General features: G+C 34.1%; 1 protein-coding gene across 1 annotated transcript in view; it reads right to left on the reverse strand.

Moving 5' to 3' along the window:
- The window catches only part of LOC150086952 (uncharacterized), a 232,040-nt gene that overhangs the window by 165,343 nt on the left and 54,330 nt on the right, over positions 1-12,367 (reverse strand). The window contains exon 3 of the mRNA XM_090372333.1: positions 4,260-5,728. Within this exon, the coding sequence (XP_090228459.1) occupies positions 4,260-5,728 (1,469 nt within the window). The remainder of the gene's footprint in view (positions 1-4,259; positions 5,729-12,367) is intronic.

The raw sequence follows: 12,367 nt of genomic DNA on the forward strand, positions 1-12,367 counted from the left end.
TCCAGTTAATCTCTGGGGAATTAAAATTTTCCCATTATAAGACACTCTGATTTACCAGCCCACTATTTCTCTGCACAACTGCTCATTATACTCATCAGATTCATTAGGCCTATAACACACACCTACTCTCATTTTTCCTTTCCCAGTGCTTATGTCACACCAAACAGACTCAACATTGCATTGTCCACCAACATTAATTGGATGCACTTCCTTAGATTTTACGTGTTTCTTAACTAACAGCATAACCCCTCCTGTCTATCCTTTCTGTACACATTGTACTCCCCAAATTCCAATTCTGCACTGCTTATGTCTGTGTGACACCATTTCTCTGATATCCCAACAATATCAGCCTTTGATGTCTTGACTAGCACTTCAAGCTGATCAAATTTGTCCAATTCCTCTTTAGATAAATTTCCAACATCCACAATAATAGGTTGGAATTTATTCCAACGGTAAAAATTACTCTTTAATTAAATGAAAATTTTTGGTTATCTATTCTATAATTATCCCCTCTCATTTAAATGTATGTCCCCCTTGTGTAAATTAAAAGAATAATATGTTATAATTCCCTTGGAATTGAATACACTCAATCCTTTTAAAGCCTTAAACACATCAATAAACCTGCAATTGTTCATTTCAAAAAGCTATAACTTATAAAAAATAGTCTTTGTTGATAAATGTACCTGCTTTGTGCCCTTAATCAACCTTGTCACTCTCTGTACCCTCTCCAACAAGTCCACATCTTTCCTGAAATGGTGTTTCCAAGAGTGCATGCAGTATTCAGGATGTGGCCAGACCATTGTTATATAATGTAATAATCACCTCTATCACTACTTGAAAGTTCTGCATCATTGACAGAACCCCACAGGCTATCCTAATAGCCTGCATACATTGTTCAGTGAACATTTAAAAAATTTAATAATTCTTCCAAAGTCCTTTTCATCATCATCAACTAGGTATTTTCAGTTTGTTGCTACCTAAGCAGTATATCACTATAGGATTACTACTATCTAGATGCAAAAACCTTATATTTTCCTTTTTTAAACTCCATCTGCTATTTCTCTGCAGAGCCAAATAATCTCTTTATATCTTGTTGAAGTAGCATAACCTGATTAATCTCAAACTTTTTTTTCCCCTGTTTAATTGTGTTCTGACCACCAAATGCAATGTCTTAATTCTTGCCATTTATAAATCTTCCAGATTGCTCATATTAGAATATTATATGAACGTCAGCTTTGATGATATTTATACGCTTTCCTGATAAAGCAATTATACAATAGCCCATAACTCATAATAATTTGTGAAAATTTTCATAAGTTATCTTTAAAAATCAGAAAAACTATTTTTCAACAGGAGACATCTACCTTTCTCAAATCTGTCATTCAAATATAAATATTTCCAAATAATGCTAAATTTTACTTCTATAATGTTAAACTAATATTGATTTTTTTCCCCTATTGCTATTATTCAACATTGCTCTTGTTGGTTGTATTATTATGGATATTTCTTTATTCCTAATATCTCTAATATGTAACTCATTAAAATTATCAAAGCAGTTGAGGTCAGCAATATTCAAACAGCATATTTCATCATTATTATTCTTCTTTTCAATTTGAATGAATGTATGAATCACAAATGATTTTATTTACTTCTGTAAGTGTATTGTTGTACAATTTGCTTTTTGTTTATCATTATTATAATATGACTGTTCTTTATTGTTTACGTGACTGTTCCTTTTCACATATACCAAGAACTGAATAAAAGCCATAAGCCAAAGTAGAAAAAAAAATTTCATGGTCTTGACGTTTTTGGTGGTATCTGTAACATCCGAATGTGACTAGCAGTTATGCATCATATGATCCAATGGCAGTTAATCTTTTCCTTTTGAGATTCTGTATTATTATTCATTCTACATTTTATTTATAGCCACTACTACTTGTCCTATTCACAACCATATGAATTATATAAGGGAATTCTTTTCTTTGCTTTTCAAAAAATGTTTATGCAAATGTACTTTTTATTATATTTTTATCAAAGTTTATTTTTTAATCAATTTCAAAAACCAATAAATTATGATAACTAATTAGATAACTAAATAAAACATTATTAGCATTAATGGCCAGCCATTTAAAGATCATAAGCTCAATATCCAGTATTGATTCCCAGCATTGCTTAGTCTTTATCAGTTAATGATTCTTCAATCTGGTTGACTTTTACTATTATTATAAGCCACATGGTGCAAGGAAGCCTGAGGCTTATGCTGCACTGGCCAAAAAAAATTGAGTTACCTAGAGAGAGAGAGAGAGAGAGAGAGAGAGAGAGAGAGAGAGAGAGAAATCAGAAGTAGAAGGGAGTCACCAAGAAAGAGAAGAATGATGATATCCAGTTCAGGACCATGGGCGTGCCAAGCCCATGCTCACCAGATTTAGGCCCCTGGGGCTAACTGAGTTAGTATTTATTTTTCAGTAACTCTACAAGGATCTACTTGTATTATTTTAATATTAAATTCCCATATTAAATCAAATTCTTAATATAAGTTTAAAGCTTTTAGAATTTTAATGCTATTTCATATTATGTACAATTTACAAATCCTGTGCATTTCTTCCAATATATTTGTATGTTTTTAAAAATCTAAAAAGTTATACTGTATAACAGGAATATCAGTGACACTGTTTGTAAAAATATACTCATCACCTCATTAGTATTATTTATTTAATACTATTATTATATATTTATTCATCCCTCATTAACATTATAAAAATAATGTATAACAATCTCTATAGAAGATAAACATATCTCTGTATAAAGTAAAAATTTAGAAGACTGTCATTAATAACCTACTATATAATATAAATTACCACCTATCAGGCTTTTTTTCTTTTTTTTTTTTGTTAGTTGTTGGTGCATCAGCTTCTGTGGCCATAATGCACCTCCCAAAGTTTTTGCATTTTACTCTGATCCAAGCCTGAGGTGGGATTCGAACCCGCGACCTTTGCAATGCCAAGCAAGACACTTTAGCCACCTGGCTAGCCCAGTCAACGCCTATCAGGCTTCTATGCATCCCTTAGTAACAGTTTTGGAAAGTGATAGCCACTTTTAATAAATTGATGTTGCCAAATTACTAGACTACATTGATTATACTGCACTTAAAGTTAACTGTATCATTTCTTTTTTTAATTATTATATGGGATCAATTCAGTATTATATTAATATAGTGTTCATATTTATTTTATAATTTTTATATACAAATTGAACCCACATAAATTATGAGTATTTATGGAATTCTTGTATCTTATTTAGTGCTATATATGCCTTTAATTAAATATAGTAAATGCCCAAAGTAGAGAATTAATTTTAATGAGCTCATTATGTCTTTGGATTTGCTTTCATAACATTCAAACAGCCATTATTAGCTTTCCCCTTTAATTAAGAAGCTGGTATACAATACTGCTATTTATCTGTATCCAGATTTAAACCATAGAGGAATTAGTGGGTTAAACTGGAAATTCTGCAATTCAAAAAATCTTCTGAATTATACATAATTTTCAACTATTCAACCTTAATATTAAAAATTTCTATAAGTTTAAGTTGGCAATTACTCTGAAGTAAAGAGTTCTATAATAGTTACAATATGGATGATTGCATTTCAATTGAAATGCACTTTAACATGGACCCACCTAGTTTAATTGGATAAATGGGACAATAAGGGCCATCGAAGTTTCAAACATGTTTCAAAAATTGAAAACTAAATAATGTCATTACTAAGAATAGATACAGTACATCATGTATATTGTATATAATAAGTAATGAAAGATTTAATTAATAATAATCCTCTATAATGACTATATTTCTCTTTTCTAAAACAAGATAAATTATCCAAGATGAGAATAAAACAAATTATCCCAGCTGAGAATATTACAAATTGGCATGTACCATGTTTCAGAGTAATGATTTTGTTTTAGGTTTCACTAAACAAAATCATTTATTTATTTTTTGCTGATGATGATAGTCTATAAACAGTGGCAAATTTGTGTACTACTTGCATTTTGAAATAAGTTTTTTTTATTATTTATTTATTTGCCACTATTGCTTGTCCAGTTGAGTTGGTAACCCATAACAAGATTAAAAGATATATTTCTGAGGTGCTAATTACTTTTAGTTAAAATATTTTAAAAAATGGCCTTGTGTAATAAAAACTTATACAATATATATTCATTAATCAAAATTTTAAAACTATTTTACTCTATTAACCTGTTTACCTATTTATTCTGGTCCTTGGTGTCCATTCTTCAAAGTCTGGTGGAGATGTCCTCTGTTCTGAACTTGAATCAGAACTGCTGAAACTAGATACCTGATTTTGAAAATAGTTTTGAGGTTGTTTACAGTCTTTATTGTCTAATTTTTCAGTAGTTGAATTTAAAATGACCATCCCCACAACATCTTCAGCATTACATGTATTAGTCATACTGATTCTAGGGATGAATGTTGCAACAGGAGAACATGAGTGTTTTTTATAACTAGTAGCTTCTTGTATTGCTCTCTGACATTTATCACAAAGTCTTACACCTGATTTTGAAAGTGTTATTTCTGGACTAAGTGAAATTTTGCATTCTTGAACTTCTAAAATAGGTGATCTCATTCCTATGCATGGAACACCACCAACATCACATTGTACAGCAACATATTTTGTAGGTCTTCGATTTTCAGGCACATCATCAAAAATGGTAAAATCACCAACTCCTATATCTTTTGTATAAGGTGGTTTGCATTTGCGAAATGGCTCATCAAAATCTATGGCAGTACTATCTAAGAAATCACTTAGAAAGGCGTCTTCATCGTCTGACACTTGTGATGTCTTTAAAGGCGATTTCTTTCTTTTCATTTTACAAGAATAGCATATAACATCATTTACACGATCATCTCCAACATTTGCATCCATGACTGCAACCTTAGGTCGAGTAGCATTCAGCATGTCCAGTGCATCCAGTCCAGAATATTCTGTTTCTTTCTTCTGTACACATGATTCTTCTAAATACATATCTAATGGATCTGTATTTACAGATTGATTCTTTGTCTGTCTCTGAAACTTTTCCTGGTATAATATGTCAGTTTGTGCACTGGGAATTGAAACTTGATCACAGCTATGAAATTGTAATGATTTAATTTTATCATATGTATGCGAAGGCCACAACTTCCTCCCTGCTTGCTTTGATGATGTGGTACCAACTTCAGCATCTTTATTTTGAGAAACCATAAGTGGTTTGCAGGTAAGGCACTCTTCACCTGAAGCTATTGATCTAAGTTCAGGGATATAATGTATACTAACATCTCGTTTATATACAGAAGACATAGGGGATATCTGAATTTGTGTTTCAATACCAATCATATCAGTTGCTACATCCACATGCCTACAGGGATATTCATCAATAGCTGATGTTTTTTTCTGAAATTCTGCATTAAGACGCTGAGCAAGAATGGGAGAAGTAAGATCTGAACTTGGTAAAAGAGTTGCACTGTTTTCATCATCGGACGTCAAGGAATATGCTCTACGTCTATAGTAGGAAGGAATGAATCGACTAGATTTTTTTTTACCTACAGCTTGATCTTCAGTAACATCATGAATGTTAATGTCTCCAACACCCACTGAACGATGATTACTTTTATTGGCTCTAGCTCGAAGCTGAAGCAATAAAAGTCTCTTTTCTTCTTTCAACACAGATAATTTTACCTGAAAATATATTTTTATTAATTTTGAACTATATTAAAAATTGGGCTAAAAAAATAAAAAAATAATTTTTTTTTTAAAATTCCTGAAGCAACAATGATAATCCAAATTAACAAAACTTGGACTTTCTTCAGTAAAATATATAAAAATTAAGCTACTTTTGATGTTATTATCAAAAAATAACTTAATTTTTATGCAAAGCACACAACAGTATGTATATTAATTATGAAATTTAAAATAGAAACATTATTTAAAAGAAAATAAACTTTTATTAATTAATAAAATCTTATTTTTGCATTAAATAGAAATATTATGACAAAAATAAACTGGCTAAAAATTAAATAAAATAATTTCACCTTCTCTTTAGAAACACAATAATCATCACAGCTAGATCCCACTTTTCTTCATAACATTTCTCTATTATAATTATATCCTGAGCAAAACCTTTCCCCTCGATCACAATGAATAGCACTCAAATTATTTTGGGGGAAATTCAGATTTGAATATAAAAGTCTAATTTAACCCATCAGCAGTGGCACCATCATCATAATAATAATGATGATGGTGACATGATGTCTGATGGACTCAATTTTTTTTATTACTTCTGAAAAAAAGTTGATTTTTTAAATTTTTCTTGAAGTATACCAGTGCTTGACCTTTATTAATGGATTGAAATAATAAACTTGTCAACTGTATTGTATTGTATATTTGTTAATAAACAAACTTACTAAATGTAATTTTTTTATGAATAATTACAAAATTTAAAAGTGGGTTTTTTTCAACTCTTATTTTCAATGAAACAAAACTATTATTAATTCTTCAAATAGACTTCGGGGGATGGGAAAGTTATGACTCATACTAATTGCAATTGAATACACTAACCTGTTGATGATCCTGCTCAGGTAGCTAACAAACTAAATGAATATTTTGCATCGACATTCACACATGAGGAGTTATTCAGCAAAGGGAATGCCAGAGGTGTATTCAACTCTAGCAGTAAGCTACAGAATCTTGAAATAACTGGGATTAAAGTGGAGGAGAAACTGTTGAAGATAAACACAAGAAAGGCACCCGGGGTGGATGGGATCTATCCAGTTATATTAAAGGAGGCAGCAAAGGAAGTAAGCAAACCCTTAGCCATAATTATGAGAGCTTCCTTGGACTCAGGGGAGGTACCCATAGACTGGAAATGTGCAAATGTGACCCCAATTCACAAAGGAGGATCAAAGGCTGACACAAGTAATTATAGACCTGTGAGCTTAACTTCTGTTCCAGGAAAATTAATGGAGGCACTGGTTAAGGAAGCACTGCAGGATCAGCTTTTGATACTGTTGCACATGAAAGCTTTTGATACTGTTGCACATGGAAGACTGCTACACAAATTGGAGCAGTGTGACATTGGAGGCAAATTGCTGCTATGGATAAATGAGTGGTTGAGGGGGAGAAGACAGAGAGTGGTAATCAATGGACACTGCTCATCGTGGACTAATGTTATTAGTGGAGTCCCTCAGGGCTCAGTGTTGGGTCCATTATTGTTTTCTGTATTTATAAATGATATTGATGATGGTATATCAAGCTTAATGTCCAAGTTTGCAGATGATACAAAGGTTGGCAGGGTTGTCAAGGACACTACTGACACTATGCTGCTGCAACAGGATCTGGAAAGGTTGAGCAGATGGGCTGAAAGGTGGCAAATGAAGTTTAACATTGACAAATGTAAAGTACTACACATGGGAAACAGCAACCCCAGAGCAACGTATCAAATCTGTGGTACTACACTGACAGTGGTAGAGAATGAAAGGGACTTGGGGGTGGTTGTGCAGGCAGATATGAAGTTCTCTGAGCAGTGCAGACGGGCTGCAAGAGTAGCTCATGGAGTATTGTCAATGATATACAGGAATTTTTCCAGCAGGGATAAGGAGGTGATTATTCCATTGTATAAGGCAATGGTCAGACCACACCTAGAGTACTGTATACAGGTCTGGAGGCCTCATTTCAAGAAGGATGTAGAGCTGCTGGAACGAGTACAGAGAAGGGCAACAAGATTAGTGAATGGAACAAAGGGGTGCTCTTACGAAGAAAGGCTTAAGTTTTGCAAATTACAGTGTCTGGAGACTAGGCACCAGCGAGGTGATCTGATAGAGGTGTATAAAGCCTTGAATGGTTTAAGCATGCTCAATGCTGATGGGATTCTTCCTCTAGCTCAGAAAAATCACCTGAGAGGGCATAAATTCAAATTGAGGAAAGACAGATGTAGGATAGACATGAGGAAATTTGCCTTTAGCCAGCGGGTGGTTGGTTGGTGGAACAGACTTCCATCCCTTGTGGTGGAGGTTGATAGCCTAAATAAGTTTAAGGCTCAGCTGGACAGGTATTTGGAACGAACAGAGGGGTGAAGTGGAAGTGGGTTTTTTTTTTTTTTTTTTGGCTGATGGTGCATAAGCTTGCTTTCTTGCATCAAATGCCTCTACTAATGCTAATGCTAACCTTTTATGACCAAAACTTCATTAAAATTAAAATAAAACAGGATAAAATTTGATACAAAAATAAAATACACTGACAACTACAGAGTATTATCAAAGGTAAAAGATCCAGTACCTATACGTATAAGTGAATTTGTGTATGAGATCAGTCTGGATTGTGAGGAGCAACTTGTTGGGGAGACAGAATGTAGGTTTAAAGTCATACTAGAGCAATAGAGACCACAGACTATAGGAAATCTGCTGTGGAACACTTCTGGGAGGAGAACCATCACTCACCAGATGTGAGCCCCAGGGGCTCACATCTGGTGAGTATAGGCTTGGCACACCCAGGGTCCTGAGCTGGATATCATCATTCTTCTCTTTTTTGGTGGTTCCTTTCTGCTTCTCTCTCTCAAGGTAACTCGAGAATTTTTTTTTTTTTGGCTGGTGCAGTATAAGCCTCAGGCTTTCTTGCACCATATAGCTATAATAATAATTTTTCCAGGGAATACTATCATTGATCCTTTGTATAAGTATAGGCACCAGAAATGGCTTGAGAGCTTGAGATATGGGAGCCCATAATCACCGCCCCCCCCCCCCACCGAGACCATAATTTTTAGATAGGGTTAATTGTTCCGCTTGGCATACACCCAAATCATTTCCAGTCTACATGCACATTGGAGACTAATTCCCATGCTCTTACAGTAATATGTGCCATGAACCATGACCGTGATGTTATTTAAGGATGTGCCGTGACAGTAAAGTTTAACTGTTGATAAAGGAAGCAGTACCCTTTGAAAGCTACAGTGTTGTTTTATTTCTTTTAATTTGTAATCTTTTGTGTACATTTTAATTATTTTTTTTTTATTTTTTTTTTGCTTTTAACTCTACAGTTGTCAGTGTATTTTACTTTTACATCAGATCATCCTGTTTTATTTTAATAAAATTCTGGCCATATATGGTTAGTTGTGTATTCAATTAGCATGGGTCAAAACTAGTATTAACTCTGCTGAAGAAAAAATATTACGAACATATAATATACACATCAAACTATTAACCTCTTCCATTTTCAAGTTTATAATATTATTGCAAAAAAAATTCAGTGTCATCCATATGGATGGATTTTTGTTTAGAATAAATATTACATAGCATAACCAAAGTTCCCAGACTTGCATATTAAATCTAACTAAACCTAGACTAGCCACTTCCGTAGTAAAGTACTCACTTTGGCAGTAATGCACTTGGGCCAGCACTGATACTAGCAATTGCACAGATGATATAGTCACTGGTAACAGTTCTGGCTGGACAGCATGGGAAGTATCTTGAGTTGCATATAACCTTTTGTTCACTACAGAAGTGATGACTTTGTAAATGTTTCATTTTCAGCGAAAATAAAAAATCATATGGAGAGAGATAAGTCAAGTAAGATGGATGTGATGACAACAGTATTGTGTTTAGTGAGTTCTTTTTGCATAAGAAATAAATGCAAAACCTGTATGGTATCATTCCTTATTTACACCTTGAATAACACAGTAACACCTTGAGGAATAAATTCTTAGTGCACTATACCATAGCAACCAAAAAAAATAAATAAATAAAAAATAACCTAATATCACTTTCCTTTTTGCATCCTTTTGACCTGTCTTGTTGAAATCTTTTTTGGTATTGGGGTAAATGAGGCAATTTCCAAGTTAATCAATCACACTTTCTTTGTGGTCACTGAGAAAAATGCCAGTCATGTCTGTGCAGTTGATAGACTCTAGAAACAACAGATCATTACCAGATGCTGTTAAATTATCAGCTGTTCATTACAATAATTGTTCATAAGCATCTGAAGCACTACATTTTGAGCAACAATGCATGCTCAAATCATCACTTACAATCTCACAACAGTTTCTGAAAGTTTATTAACAGTCACACAGCAATTCTGGTGCAAGAGTTTTTCCAATGTTTCAATATTTTTTGGGTATATAAGCAGTTATGTCTTCCAACATGATTATTGTCATCTACTAAACTTTCTCTTCCCTCTTTGAATCTATGATTCCACTCAAACAAGTATGGGCGCCTCCGTAGCCAGGTGGGAAGGAGCAGCAGTGCGTAGCACACGCTTCTTGATTAGACCGGAGTTCGAGCCCGTCACCACCAAATACGGAGGATGCGGAAAGGTCAAGGGAATGACCACATATTCCCGGAGCAATATGGCCTTAGTTGCTAATACTCCTAAAAAAACCAAATAACATAACAACATCAAACAAGTATGATGGAGAATACTCTCCACAAACCTGGTGCATCATTTCCAGTGTTTCAGGTGCAGATTTCCCAAAGCACTGACAAATTTGATGTTTTCCACACTAAGAAATCATGATAAAATAAATGAACCATAAATGAACAAGGCAATGAAATCTGTGTGCTTGCTTTCTCTACAAAATGTCAACAATGTGAGTCAGATCAGAACTTCAGGTTATTATAGCCTGGCAGTGCTAGAATGGGACCTCTGGGTCATGCTCTAAAATATCAATTGTACAATTATTGTTGGTTCAAGGATAATGTCTAACTCTCTGTACCTGCCTAACAGTTTTATGCGAAGAGTAGTTTATTCAGAATTATATGTGAAAAGAACCTATCAGGTGCTGTGCAATTGTTTTCGTTACTATTTTTGTCTTCTGTCTTGTAATACTATTTTTGGTTTTAGTGCAATATAAACAAGTATGTGTCTCAACAGAGGGATGATGCTGCTGCTGCTACTACTACAGAAATTATGTAGTCTTGGTTTATTATTTAATTATTATATAAAGTGGTTTCTGGTTTTAATTATTATTAATCTATTTAATTATTTAACAAATACTTCAGGGTTTTACAACTTGAAAATGGAAGTGATTAATAACTGAAAATTGATCTAATCCTTTGATTTTCAAAGCTCAGCCATCCATTATCAGATAGAGTATTGCTTTCGCTTGTTACCTCTCAACGTGCTGGTATAAAAAACAGTCATCCAATAAATCCTGAAATATTTTGCTACTGAGCGAGTGACCAACCCGCATCTCAAACAATATCTGGAAAGTTAAAATTCCTCATTATTATTATTATTAATAGCTACATGGTGCAAGGAAGCCTGAAGCTTATGCTGCACCAGCCAAAAAAAAATAGTTACCCTGAGAGTGAGAGAGAGAGAGTGTCAAAAGTAGAAGGAAATCACCAAGAAATAGAAGAATGGTGATATCCAGCTCAGGACCCTGGGTGTGCCAAGCCCATACTCATCAGATGCGAGTCCCTGGGGTTAAACGTTATGATTTACTGGCTCATTCTGTTTGTCTGTATAGTTGTTCATTATACTCATCACAGTTTTGACCTATAACGTAATCCTGTTCTCATTTTTGTTTTGTTTTTCCAATGCTCATAAAAATTAAACTGACTCAACATTATACTGGCAACCTGCATCAACTGGGTGCACTGCCTTAAATTCTGTTTCTTAATAAAGAGCATAGCTCTCTCCACGCCCTACTGCCTGTTGTTGTTGTATTGGGCTTAACAACACAAGGGCTATATGAAGCCAAATTGTGTCTGCTCATTGTTTACTTATTGGCAACATATTGATAGAGATGTTAACTTATATATTCCTGTACAGGCCAATATATTTTAGATACAAAAGTTTTTATATTTGCTTCATTTCCTATGAAGTGAGATAAATTATGTGAGATTTTCAACCAATGTTGAAAATCTCACATAAAAGTGAATGAAAATTATTTGACCAAATGGTTGAATGTAAGGGACAATCAACAGAAAATGGACCGTAAGTTGCCCGTGACAGGATGGGCACTGAGGTGGGTTTCCTCCCAATAATAGATAGAGATGAGTGTGTCCAATTCTGAGTCTTGCCAATACCACTTCCTCTTGTCTGTTTCATTGGAAGCCAGAGAGCCACAGCTTTAGTTCTTACTTTATCTGATAAAGTTGATTGTTGGTGTTATTTTTCCAGATCTGTGACTATTTATTGTAGCATGCTTTGCATATGACAGACTTATAGTCAGTATAAGGAACCTGAGGATGTTGTGAGAGAGCGGGTTGAGGATGTTTAGTGGCAAAGTCAGCACTTTCATTTCCCGGAATGCCTGAATGGCCAGGGATCCAGCAAAAACTGACTGAAACAACTGCAGGAGAATAGCTGGGAATGAATCTGTTT

This window comes from Mastigoproctus giganteus, chromosome 4, assembly GCF_048544385.1.
Source record: "Mastigoproctus giganteus isolate SK-2022 chromosome 4, ASM4854438v1, whole genome shotgun sequence".
Classification (NCBI taxonomy): Eukaryota; Metazoa; Arthropoda; class Arachnida; order Uropygi; family Thelyphonidae; genus Mastigoproctus; species Mastigoproctus giganteus.